The sequence below is a fragment of the Myotis yumanensis genome, unplaced genomic scaffold (assembly GCF_028538775.1).
Source record: "Myotis yumanensis isolate MYYU_CA2020_CCGP unplaced genomic scaffold, mMyoYum1.0.hap1 SCAF_9, whole genome shotgun sequence".
Lineage (NCBI taxonomy): Eukaryota > Metazoa > Chordata > Mammalia > Chiroptera > Vespertilionidae > Myotis > Myotis yumanensis.
In genome coordinates this window covers 70039339-70052282 of record NW_027223760.1, presented here as the reverse complement: position 1 = coordinate 70052282, position 12944 = coordinate 70039339, and the positions used below count along the sequence as shown (strand labels likewise).

Here is a 12944-nt window from a genome sequence, read left to right as displayed (position 1 = left end):
AACAGGCAACCCATGTTTCTCTCTCCCTCTCCCTTTCTTTCTCTAAAAATCAATAAATGTATTTTTTTAAAGAATGCATAAATAAGTGGAACAACAAATTTTTTCCTTTCTCCAAAATCAATAAAAATGTAAATTTTATAAAAAGCCTTTGAGATATTTTTCTGACTTGTGTGCTATTTCAAGTTTTTTCTCCCTCTCAATATTTAGAGATGTGTCTTTTGTCTAAAAGTTTGTTTAAAATTACACATCATAGATTTGAATGGGCACTTACCAAGATACCTGTGCACCAGAAGACTCACTGGAAAGGTGTTCCAAGACATTTTTCTATAACTGGGGTTTTCAAATAAAAATTTTTCTTAGCAGGTCCATGCACAGATTTCACCCCTTGGACAACAGAAGAGCAGAAACTTTTGGAACAAGCCTTGAAAACATACCCAGTAAATACACCTGAAAGATGGGAAAAAATAGCAGAAGCAGTGCCTGGCAGGACAAAGAAGGACTGCATGAAACGATATAAGGTTGTAGATGTTTTGAGTTTATAGATTTTTGCTTACTTTAATACCACAGTAGTCATGGGCCATCTTAGAAACTTTCAGAGCTCTGGGAGTTAGTAAAATCAACTTTTTAGTAGTATCTTTAATTATAGACTTATCCAATTTGAATGTCTTACATATTTATATCAAACACTAGAAATGTCTGCTGATTCTAAATAACACCTTTCTCCCTTCCTAGGAACTTGTCGAGATGGTAAAAGCAAAGAAAGCTGCTCAAGAGCAAGTACTAAATGCAAGTAGAACCAAGAAATGACTTAAGACAATCTTTGTTGTGTGTGCATTTTTATAATAAAACTGAAAATACTTTACAAGTTTTCATTCTTATAATTGTACTTATGGAGATAATTTGAAAGTGTGCTGTTCCAACATAATTTCTCAAGAGAGCTACCATTCACTGTGGTAGCATTATCCGTTGAAAGTTTGATACAGTATTTCATTCAAATTTCCAAGTACGTATGTTCATTTTTATGTTTTCCTTTGGGGACTGATAGCTTAAAACTTGCCAGTCTCTATTAGTTTTATAAATATGTATGTTCAAAATATTTTGCTTAGGAGCATTTTAATTGCGAAGCCAGCACATGTTACTGCGAATCCTGTTAAAATCTGGTAGTTGCTCAATGGGACCTAAGGATTAAAAGAAAAGAAAGTTAAAATTGACTAAAAGGAAAGTACTTAGCCAGCTTTCTACATAGAAAAATGACCAAGCTTACCAACAGCAGCAATAGCTGGACTCTTGTCATAAATATATTTGGAACATACTTCTCGAATTGTCTCAGCATTCACAGCCTAAAATAAAGATACTAGCATTCAGAGCTTTTTACAGTAAAAACAAATTCTATACCTGGAATAATACATATCTTTAGTTTTTGTAATGAGGATATTTTTACACAAGACCCAATAGTAAGTATGGGAGAACTACTTACATCTACTCTTGCTTCAAGCTCAGGGATGGGAATTCTTCTGTTATAGCACAACATTTGCCTACCAATATCTTCACAAATTGGAGTAGAACCTGTTTAAAGAGGAAAAAAAGCTAAGCATTCGACTATAGATCAATCGTATAAAAATAGAACTTACATCTTTATTCTTACCATCGAGTTGCAACAACATGTTTGTTTTCAGAAGGTTTTTGGCTCGTGCAACTTCACTTTCAGTGACACTTGTACAGAGTCGTATCCTAAAAACCAATTGGAAAAATCAAAATGTCAAGTAGTTAAGAGTATATGTTTTATAATAATGATCTAAAGAAAGACATACTATATTCTATGTATTATACCACAACTTGATTTCAACTTATAAAAAACTTAAAATTACTAGTGATCCCAATAGCTAAGCAAAAGCTAATCTATTACTGATTATTTTCCTGGTATTGTTAATTTCTGAAAATGATATGACTATCAAGCAGAAGCTCAATAAAATATAAAAATATGCTAGCCCGGCTGGTATGGCTCAGTGGTTGAGCATCAACCTATGAATCTGGAGGTCACGGTTGGATTTCCCATCAGGGCACATGCCCAGGTTGTGGGTTTGAGCCTCAGTGTGGGGCATGCAGGAGGCAGCCAATCATTGATATTTCTATCTCTTTCTCCCTCTCCCTTCCTCTCTGAAATCAATAAAAATATACTTTAAAATAGTCTAACCATATTTTGAGAGATGCTATAACCACTTTGAGACTTCACAAATCCCCATCTGCTAGGCTCTGATATGCTAGAGTATAGGTTGGTAGGCAACTAGATTCTCTTTCTTTTAGCAATGGCAACTTCAGATTCATTTTCATAACACTGCCTTTCCAAGCCAGATAACTTTTAGAGATGTTTTCCAAACTTCTAGTTGGAATTTATTTAAACACAAGAGGCCCGGTGCATGAATTTGTGCACCAGTGGAGTCCCTTGGCCTGGCCTGCGGGATCGAGCTGAAACCAGCTCTCTGACATCCCCCGAGGGGTCCCAGATTGCGAGAGGGCACAGGCCAGGCCGAGGGACCCAGTGCATGATTGGGGCCTGGGAGGGCTCCAGGGCATGTCCAGCCCATCTTGCTCAGTCCTGATGGGCCAGACCTCAGCAGCAAACTAACCTACCAGTTGGAGCATCTGCCCCCTGGTGGTCAGTGCACATCATAGCGAGTGGTTGAGCGGCCTTCGCATATCATTAGCATGTTATATTTTGATTGGTTGAACAGCCAACTGGATACTAAGCATATTAGGCTTTTATTATATAGGATTTTAAACTTCTAGAATCTCCTTTCTAAAGTATTCTTCTTAAAGAATTTTCTATAGTTGAAATCAATGCAGCTTCACATGAGACTTAAAGGAAACATCTGTGATCTTTAAAAACATGGCTGCTGCTGGTCTCATTCTTTTTATTACATACTAATAACATCAGTAGAAAATAACATGAACAGTGTATAGAGGAAATTGGGTGTGAATTCTGGGCAAGATTTATTTTCTTACCATTCTTTTTGAACAACATGTAACATATCTGCAACAGTGGCTGGTTCACAAACCATATAGATTCCCCATAATCCAGTATCTGTGTAGCAAGTGTTGAAAGACTGGAAGCTATGGCAGAGGTTGCCGTGACAGGTAAGCTGGGCCAGCTTACTAGATAAGTTCTGTAAGGAAAATAAAAATGTCCAAGAGAACTGTAGATATACATACATACATACATACATGTCCAATTTACCAGTAAGAATGAGATATGCGACAAACAGTGAATGACCTAAGAGCCTGAGTTTCTCCGTTTTATCTATCAACATCTGTCAAATAATAAATTTCAAATTCAATAACACTAAGAATTATACTTATCTCACCAGCCCAATGACCCCCAGAGAAATTCATAATGTAAAAAGCAATGAATCCCTATAATTAACATAGTTACACTCACTTCTAAAATAATACCTTATTATCAACCCAATCTGTAGTGCTCTTGGCTATGTATGCTTAAAGATTTTAAATTATAGTACATGTGAAACCTAAGAAATGAAATGTATTTTGTTGAAATCTTCGAGTACAAATTTACACTTTGTATTCTGACATAATCTCAGACTTGCAGGAAAGTTACAAAAACAGTGAAAAGAATTCCCTTTATTCAAAATACCTAATAATTCTTATATTACCATGCTTGCTCTATATTACCGTCCAGTTACTGTAAGTCCTAGAAGGCAAACTATCATTCTTTTTAACATATTTTTTCAGCTATTTAAGAATACATTGCAGATGTGATGCTTTTTACTCCTAAATACTTTTTAGTGTGCACTTATGAAAAACAAGGAAATTAACATCACAACAACCACTAAAAATTAGGATGTAACTTTGACTGTTAACAAATTCTATCCTTATTCAAATCTTGCCAATTATCCCACTAATAAACTTTATGGCAAAAGGGGGGGGGGGAATTTCTGGCTCAGGATGCAATCAGGATCAATTTATATTTTAAAAGTCAAAATTCTTAGTACAGAGTTCTATCTTGCGATTATTATGAAAAAACTTCTTTGTTTCTATTTTTATTTTTGTTAATCTTCACCCGAGGATATTTTTTCCATTGATTTTTAAATAGAGTGAAAGGGACAGGGAGAGACAAAAGAGAAACATCGATTGGTTGCCTCCCACACATGCCCAGACTGGGGCTGGGGATGGAGCCTGTGCCCTTGACCAGAATCGAACCTGAGACTTTGTGGGCTGATACTCTAACCACTGCGAAAACTGGCTAGGGCTGAACAAAAATGTTAAATCACTTACCATTCCGCCTCCAAAAGAGCGATCCCAGTTGCCAATTAGTGTGTTTGCAACCATGAGACAGATTGTATCCGGATGTGCCCAACCAACAGCTTCAACAGCTATTGCAAGATGTGCTAAAGGCATCTTGTCATCTCTAACTCGAATCTAGTTAAGATAAAGAAAACAAAACACTACATAACATGCTTAACAAGAAAGAAACAAATTCACCTTCCCATTAATTGCAAAGTTAAAATGATCACCATGACTTATTTTGGTTTAAACTATTAAGCCTCATTACATTGTACAATCTAATCTAGAAGAATTTCATGAGTTAGGGACTTTCATCACAAGGTCTCCAATTGAAATACTAGACATAGCCACCAGATGGTTACCTGGTAGAAAAGGATTGCATTATTTTACTGGTAGAAATCAATCTTGTGTTTGTTGATCTGAATTTTTAAATCTAAGCAAATTTTGACATAACAGGCTTATTTTTGTATTGCCAATGCTATATTCTATTTAACTGCCAACATCAGGCCTCCTTCCAGACACTACTTTGAGCATCACTCCTAATGTGGCAGACTAAGCCTCTACTGAGGCTTAAAACTATAGCTGACAAGTGGCAGATTTCCTGCAAGTTCTGGCTCTACTGGGCAGAAGAAAGAACTTAGCCAAGAGTAAACCTAATGTGAAAGTCAAAATTTGGCGTGTTTTTAAAATAAAAGTTAACTTTTATACCTTACAATATATAAATGGGCATAGTGCCAAAGAAAAGCACAAAGACTAAATTTGCTGTCCTTAAAACCTTGCTTCCTTAGGAAAGTAGGTGGTTAAATAATATGAAATTAGAATGAATATAAGCAAATGAGTCCATCCTCTTCCCTTTTTCTGTGTTTCAGTTTAAGCTTTTGGTTTCTTCCATCTTACTCCTGTTGGAAACATGCACATTTTTGTATACTCATTCATAAATACAACACAAGAAACTCAAAAGGGTTAACTACTAGCTTAGGAGGCTTGCCCTACCTCACTTCCTGTGAATTTGCAGGGAGGCAGAGCTGGTGTTTCTCCTTTGTATGTGGACAAAGAGTCACCAAAATGAAACTTTGCTAACTCAAGCAGTTCATCATGGGAAACTCCTAAAGTAAAGGAAAATATTTTACATATGTAATAGCAGTACAATCAAAGCAGAGAACTAAATACTTCAGTTTCACGTAACTATTTGCATTCACTAAACCATTTAAGGGTAAGCTCATACAGCAAACTTTTTTCCCTTGGTGTTATAAGGCTTTTGGTTGCACAGCTTTGTCATTCTGTAGAGCAATCAACAGTTATCATTAACATACCACTGGATTCACAGGAAAAGATAGTAAGACAACTTGAAAATACCATATTCCATATGAAATCATGTTATATTAAGTCACTGAAAGTTCTAGAATGCAAACTAGCAAAAAAAAAGTAACATTTAAAAATTTTTAAGTGAAAAAGTGAGTTTTAACACTTAAAGAAAGCTAGATATACAGATATGCTTTTCTCTAAGCTCTGCTATCAAATTCAGGAACAAAATAATTTCATCTAAATTTCCGAATAAATCCCTAGCTATGCAAATACTTATTACTTGCTATCCAAAACTTAAGAATTACTTAGATTCTATACCCCTTACTATCCAAACTCGAGACCCAAACAGATTCAATCTTAGTGAAGGATTTTTAAACACAAACTTAAAAAACAAATTTAGGCATGTATAAATGGTTTAAAAAATATTGCCACAAAATGTCTTTAAATAAAACATTCTAACCCAGCTGGTATGGCTCATGGTTGGTTGAGCGTCAACCTATGAATCATGAGATCACAGTTCAATTCCCATTCAGGGCACATGCCCACTTCAATTCCACAGAAGAGGGCCTGCCAGAGGCAGCCGATCAATGATTCTCTCTCATCACTAATGTTTCTATCTCTCCCTCTCCCTTTCTAAAATCAATAAATATATATTTAAAAAATAAATAAAACATTCTATTAGAATATAAAAGCACAACTTATACCCATATTTTCCAAACAAATCTGTGGTACGAAATAAGACAGGGCATGTTGTACATTTTCAGAATCCCTATATAGGAGAGCCACCTTAGATATCAATCCAGAGGGTGACAAAACAAGGAAAATCTTCGAGGTACAAGAATGACAAGCAGAGAGTGAAAAACCATGAACATGCACACGGTTCTCAGCACCTGATGACAACAGCTTCCAGTGTTCTATCACCTTGACCTGTAGCCCGCCCTGGCTGGGCGTTCCAGAGACTCAGCTGCTCCAACACCAACTCTACTTATCTCTATCCAGAAGGCAGGAGAGCAAATAAATTTTTTTTAAATATATATTTTATTGATTTATTACAGAGAGGGATAGAGAGTTAGAAACATCGATCAGCTTCCTCCTGCACACCTCCTACTGGGGATGTGCCTGCAACCAAGGTACATGCCCTTGACCAGAATCGAACCTGGGACCCTTGAGTCCGCAGGCCGATGTTCTTCTATCCACTGAGCCAAACCGGTTAGGGCCAAATAACTTTTTTAATGAAGCTAAGTCTGACCTATTTCATTGAATTCAAGATGCCAATGTTTATAAGGCACATCATTGTTTATCTATCAGTAAGACAAAAGGCTAATTAATCTAGGACAAACCATTACTATAGATAGCCTAACTTCAGTAATGTTTAAGTGAACTCATGAACTACAACAAAACCCACTGTCCGTATGCAACAACAATGGCAGAGACATTCCAGACAGCTTGGATGTTGACGTCCCACCTCACCAACAGCTCTCCGTTTCCAAGAGAATTTTGGAGTGCACTGCTTGCCATACACAGATAACACAGTTTAGCTGAGAGCCACAGTGAATAATATATTTGAGATACTTCACCCTCCTTTTTATCTTCTCCATTACTTCCAAGTAATTAGCTCATAAGTCTATCCAGAACAACTAGAATTTTAATTTACTGTCATTTCCAATGGAAGAAAAATTAACACAAAGTATTTATACTTTATCTATCTTCACTTTGCCCTAAAGAGAAAGAGAAAAAAAGAAGGAAAAAAAAATGGAAACCAATAAAATGTACTGTTTGCCTGAATTCAGAGTGCCAGGAAATCTAACAGAATCTAATGTGAATTTTCTTATCATTCACAGGCTTTAAACATGTCCCCAAAGAAGCCTTGTCCTAATGTCAGCCACCTGCATGTCTGGATTCCCATTAAACATTCTCATGGTTCCCTATGTACTTCCCCTTCTCAGTAATAGATTAATGAAAGAATGAACAAATGAAAGAATTAAAGAACATAACCTACCCATTCCATGCCTGACCAAGGATAAAGCTGGTTCTCAAGAAATAACTTAAAATCTTGAAAGATTCTCTAACTGTAGGGCACTGCCTTCTAAGTGTCACTGTCTCCCAGTTCACTCGTGCCCTCGCTTGCAAGTAAATTCCTTTATGTATGTACACTTATGTATTAGAGAGTCCATACATTTTTCTATTAAAAAACTCTACTATAAAGTAGAGAGGAAAGTCTGGTTCCCCTTACACCTCTGTAAATACTCTTTGGGCATCTCCCAACGGGATCAAACTGATAAACACATTACTCTGTTTAAAAGTACAGTAAACACTCGATTTAACAGACTTCAGATTTAACAGACAAAATGTCCGGTCCGTACGTCATATGTGAAAATTAACACCCTGTTGATTTTTAAATGCTTTTAACCAAGATTTGCTTAAAATTAAATTAACAGGTTATTTATTAATTCACTGTTATTTTAAACAAATTTTAGCAAATAGTCCATTATATTGGAAAAAAAACATTGTAGTAATTTCACTGACAGATGTAAATATTACATATCTACTATAGTCTACATCAGGGGTGGGGAACCTTTTTCTGCCAAGGACTATTTGGATATTAATAACATCATTCTGGGGCCATACAAAATTATCAACTTAAAAATGAGCCTGCTATATTTGGTCAAACAATTAATTAACTCATCCCTTGGTAGGGCCAGACCCAATGATCTAGTGGGCCTAACACTGCCTGCGGGATAGTCCCCGCCTCTGATCTACATAGTTAAATCCAAGCGTCACTGCTCATAACAATGTTCAGCGAATGACTAGTACAGGATCACGCCGCTTAGCACATGGTAACTGGTTCTGTTTCTGCAGCAGTTTTAACACGTGCCAGCCAATGTTCCAAAGTGTGCTAAGCCACACCCCCCACGTGTGCATTTGTTTACTCAAGGTGACTGCTGAATGCACCCATGTACTAGACGTATTCAGTATAAAGTTAAAATTACAGTAATACATATAGAAAACTTTTCTGTGAAACTAAACTTCTCATACTTAATTTTAATTACACAAATGTGTCTATGTAAGTAAAAACAGATAAACTAATTTGTCAATTTTTTAACATATGCACATAGAAAACCTACTTTATTATATAACAGATTTCAGCTTTAACGGACACCCCCTCGCCCGAATTAGCCATTATATTGCAGTTTTACTGTAATAGATATTTAAATCAACTAACCTCCAGCAGCAGCAAGTACTATCCTTGGTCCCTTATAATGTGTAGTTATATAATCCACTAAATCCTTACGATTTATAGATCTGTGAAGTGGAGTAAGAAAAGTAATTAAACAGAAAGCACAGAACTTCACATAACATACCTGAAATTAAATTAGACCTTAAAGGAAATAAATCTAAGTTAAACACAGTTAGAAAGCCTGGCTAGTGTGGCTCAGTGGTTGAGTGTCAACCTATAAACCAGGAAGTCATTGTTCGATTCCCAATCAGGGCAAATGCCGGGGTTGGGGGCTCCATCCCCAGTGGAGAGAAAGAGAGGGTGCAGGAGGCAGCTGATCAATGATTCTCTCTCATCACTGATATTTCTATATCTCTCCCTCTCCCTTTCCTTCTCTGAAATCAATAAAAACATAAAAAATACATAGTCAGAAAAGTATATTGGCATCAGGTATCAAAAAATTTCAACTTTTTTACATCAAGAAAGAAGCCAGATGTGATACCATCACTTGTTTTTTCCAGAAGCAGTTAGGAGCCCAGGCACCGGGGAGTTAGGTGGGCTAAAGTATAGCTAACTACAACTTCCATTCAGATTATCATGGGTGAGGGGGTGTGGGGGGGAGGAATTACTTTATGAAACACATTTTTTGAATGTTTATGAATGTTAGTTTTCACAACTCATGTTTTTCTAAAAAAAAAAAAAAAATCTGAGAATTATACTTACTTGATATTTTCAGTTGGTCCCAAAATTGTCCGTCCAAGTGCAGTATTTTGATAAGCTGTGGCATGAAGATAATCGAAAACTACTTCTTGTAAGTTGGTTTCAACTTCCTGCATCTCTCTAAGGATTACTCCTCGTTCACGTTCAATCTCTGCTTCTCCCAATGTGCTATTTTGTATTATATCAGCAAGAATTTCTACAGCTAATTGAAAATAAAGCATAAGAAATACTAAGAATCTTAATTTTCACTATTAAAATCTAGTTAACTAGCACCAGAAACCATGATACTGACCATCACTCAATATTGACTAAATAATTAAACTTAGAAGAAACACATTTTTCTATACATTCAATATATCTAAAAGGACAATAGTAAAAAAAAATTTTTAAATATATTTTTACTGATTTCAGAGAGGAAGAGAGAGATAGAAACATCAATAAAGAGAATCATTGATCTGCTACCTCCTACAACCCCCCCCAGGAGGGACCAAGCCCCCAACCCAAGGATGTGCCCTGACCGGGAATTAAACTGCGACCTCCTGGTTGATAGGTCGAAGCTCAACCACTGAGCCATGGTGGCCGGGCTTAAAATTTTTTAAATGTAAATCTGCCAGAGGGCCCACAACACTTATCACTACCTACAACCACTTCAAAACTGCCATGGATGCCCACGGTTTGGCTCAGTAGAGAGAGCGTCAGCCTGCGGACCAAAGGGTCCCGGGTTCGATTCCAGTCAAGGGCATGTACCTTGGTTGCAGGCTCTTCCCAGGTCCAGGCTCTGGTTGAGGGTGTGCAGGAGGCAACCAATCCATGTGTTTCTTTCACATCAATGTTTCTCTGTCTTTCCCATGGATCAGTTGCCTCCTATACACACCCTATTGGGGATCGAGCCCACAATCAAGGCACAAGCCCTTGACCAGAATTGAACTGAGGACCCTTCAGTCAGCAGGTTGATGCTCTATCCATTGAGCCAAACTGGCGAGGGTGCCTATACATATTTTCTATCATTTGTCATATGGGAGAAAAAACAATTTTTTTTGTGGACATTTCTGGGGGTTACCCTTTCACAACAGGCAGAATAAAAACTAAATTTTCTTAATTCTTATGAAAATTACATATCTGCAGTATAAATAACAACAATACCTCTTGGCAAATCTTTAGAAAATGCTTTGGCATAATATACAGTCTGCTCTCTGGAAGTATAGGCATTGAGATGAGCACCCATGTTTTCAATTTCAAGTTCCAGATCTAACTGGGATCTCTTTTTGGTGCCCTGAAATAAAAAAGGGGGGGGATTATGATACTTGCCTTTTACCCATCTGTTCTAAATACTTCAGACAATGAGTATGAGGACATAAGTCTATGTCAGTTTCAGGCAAGGAGCAAATTTGGTTTCTAAAGTACATTAGGCTTCAGAAATTGTGGTATATTTTCAGATGACCCTTACATCCCAAGAGAAAATTCTGTTTCAATTCTACAGAGCAAATATAAGTAATTACTTCAGATAATTATTCTGGGAAAAAAAAGAAAAGATTTAAAAAATAAAACATGCCATACTGTTGAAGTTTTTCATGCCTTAGAATGAAATTTTGTGCTCTCTTAAAACAATGCGTTCTTATTAAATATGTCAGACAACTTGCCTTGAAAGCCATATGCTCCAGAAAGTGAGCTGTTCCATTATTCTTCTCATTTTCATACCGACTTCCAGCATCGATCCAGAGCCCGACCTTAATGTAACCAAAGCACAATTAAGAAAAGCACCATTTCCTGTCTTTGGGGAAAATGGCAGTGGGAACCGGGGAGACGGCACCTTCCTTTTTCTGACAAATGCTTTCTAGTCTTAACACTAAAGTCTTCTTGACTTGAGTGGCTTGATAGCATACTGCTATGAACTATGAGATTTAAAAGGTTTGGTCATCCATACGCTGCTGCATGCTTCACGGAGGACCCAGATTCTTAGTCCAACTTGTACTACAGCCATTAACAACTATAACATAAAGAGTATCAGGTATCGTCAAATATAAGTTCAAATCCTGGTTCTGTAACGTATTAGCTGTGGGACCTAGGACAAAACCACTCCACGTCTCTGCACCCGTTCCTCTACTATAAAAAGGATGATGAGGCCTAAATACAAAGAACTGTTTGAAAGATCAAATAAGGAAATACAGTATATAAAAGCAGCTGGCACAGAGCAGCCCAGCAAATACAATGTTCATTACTATCAACATTACTAACCACAAACAATATAGTAACAGGCTACCAAAACCCACATGCATCCAGTATGGGAGTCTCACTGGAGCAGTGGTTCTCAACCTCTGGCCCTTTAGATACAGTTCCTCATGTTGTGACCCAACCATAAGATTATTTTCGTTGCTACTGTTATGAATCGTAATGTAAATATCTGATATGCAGGACGGTCTTAGGCGACCCCTGTGAAAGGTCGTTCGGCCGCCAAAGGGGTCGCGACCCACAGGTTGAGAACCGCTGCACTGGAGGAACGACTCCTAAGCGACAGACCCGCCACTGCTTCTCGAGCACCAGCCAAGGAAGAAGCTCGGACTAAAGCCAGCCGGTCGCTGCCTCCCGGGCGCCACTTACTGTGCACGTGGACAGCCCGGAGTCCTCCGAGGCCACCCGGAGGCCGTTCTCCAAACGGGTCACTCGCGTTTCGGGGACATTGAGCACCACCTGCGCCGCCGCCCGGGTGCTTCTCGGTCTGTTTCCTCCCAGATGCGGTGGCTGGTTGGCGGGGAGGGGGAGGAACCCAAACACGCGTCATTCCGAGCCAATGTCGATGGATCGGAGCCCTAAGTCTGTGCAGCACTCGCCCTCCGCGGCTCCGGTTCCGCGGGGACAGCGCCTGCCTCCATCGCCCTCCCCAAAGCCCGCAGCGGCCACCGCGTGCCCTCCCCGGGGACGGAGCGTCACTGCCGAGCAGGAGGGGACCAGGACGGGAGAGAAAGGCACACACGCTTATTCACGGCGCAGACACGGGCAGACACCACCCCTGGTCATGCCCCCGGTTGGCGACCTCGGGTTCGAGTCATCAACGTGCACTTTACGACGACTCCCGAGCAACCGGTGGAGGGGCCGGGGGCCGGGGTCAACGCACAGGTCGCGGCAGGCCCCGCGCAGCGGGGGACCAAGGCCAGCCGCGCCGGCGGGAGGGGAGAGCGGCGCCGACGCCGCGGCCGGGAGGGAAGGGCGCTGCGAGCGGGGTCCCCGGAGAGGCCCGCCGCCCGGGGCGGCGCCCGGAGGGAGGAAGGCAGCTCACCCGTCCGGCAGCGCCTCCGACCAGGAACCTCCGGGCGAAACTCCAAAGCGGCGGCCGCGCCGCGGGTGAGATCACCGCTCGGGCCGCCGCGGCCGCCATCTCTGCGGGGCACGGGGTGGATGAAGTGCT

The 12944-nt window shown here is 39.5% G+C and overlaps 2 protein-coding genes across 4 annotated transcripts in view; one reads left to right on the top strand and one right to left on the bottom strand.

Moving 5' to 3' along the window:
* The window catches only part of DNAJC2 (DnaJ heat shock protein family (Hsp40) member C2), a 25408-nt gene extending 24526 nt beyond the window's left edge, over positions 1 to 882 (top strand). The window contains exons 16-17 of one of the 3 annotated variants that reach the window (XM_070424594.1): positions 364 to 518; positions 733 to 882. In XM_070424594.1, the coding sequence (XP_070280695.1) occupies positions 364 to 518; positions 733 to 807 (230 nt within the window). In that variant the 3' untranslated portion in view covers positions 808 to 882. Of the gene's footprint in view, positions 1 to 360; positions 519 to 732 lie in introns of all 3 variants that reach the window. The other 2 variants (XM_070424593.1, XM_070424595.1) reach the window with 2 other exon arrangements.
* PMPCB (peptidase, mitochondrial processing subunit beta) lies at positions 515 to 12944 on the bottom strand. The gene is made up of 13 exons (XM_070424596.1): positions 12816 to 12944; positions 12140 to 12280; positions 11182 to 11268; positions 10685 to 10814; positions 9545 to 9743; positions 8828 to 8907; positions 5293 to 5405; positions 4291 to 4434; positions 3004 to 3164; positions 1646 to 1731; positions 1478 to 1566; positions 1265 to 1340; positions 515 to 1178 (listed from the first exon to the last, which is right to left on the bottom strand). The coding sequence occupies exons 1-13, from the start codon at positions 12912 to 12914 to the stop codon at positions 1114 to 1116; spliced, it is 1470 nt and encodes a 489-aa protein (XP_070280697.1). The 5' UTR covers positions 12915 to 12944; the 3' UTR covers positions 515 to 1113.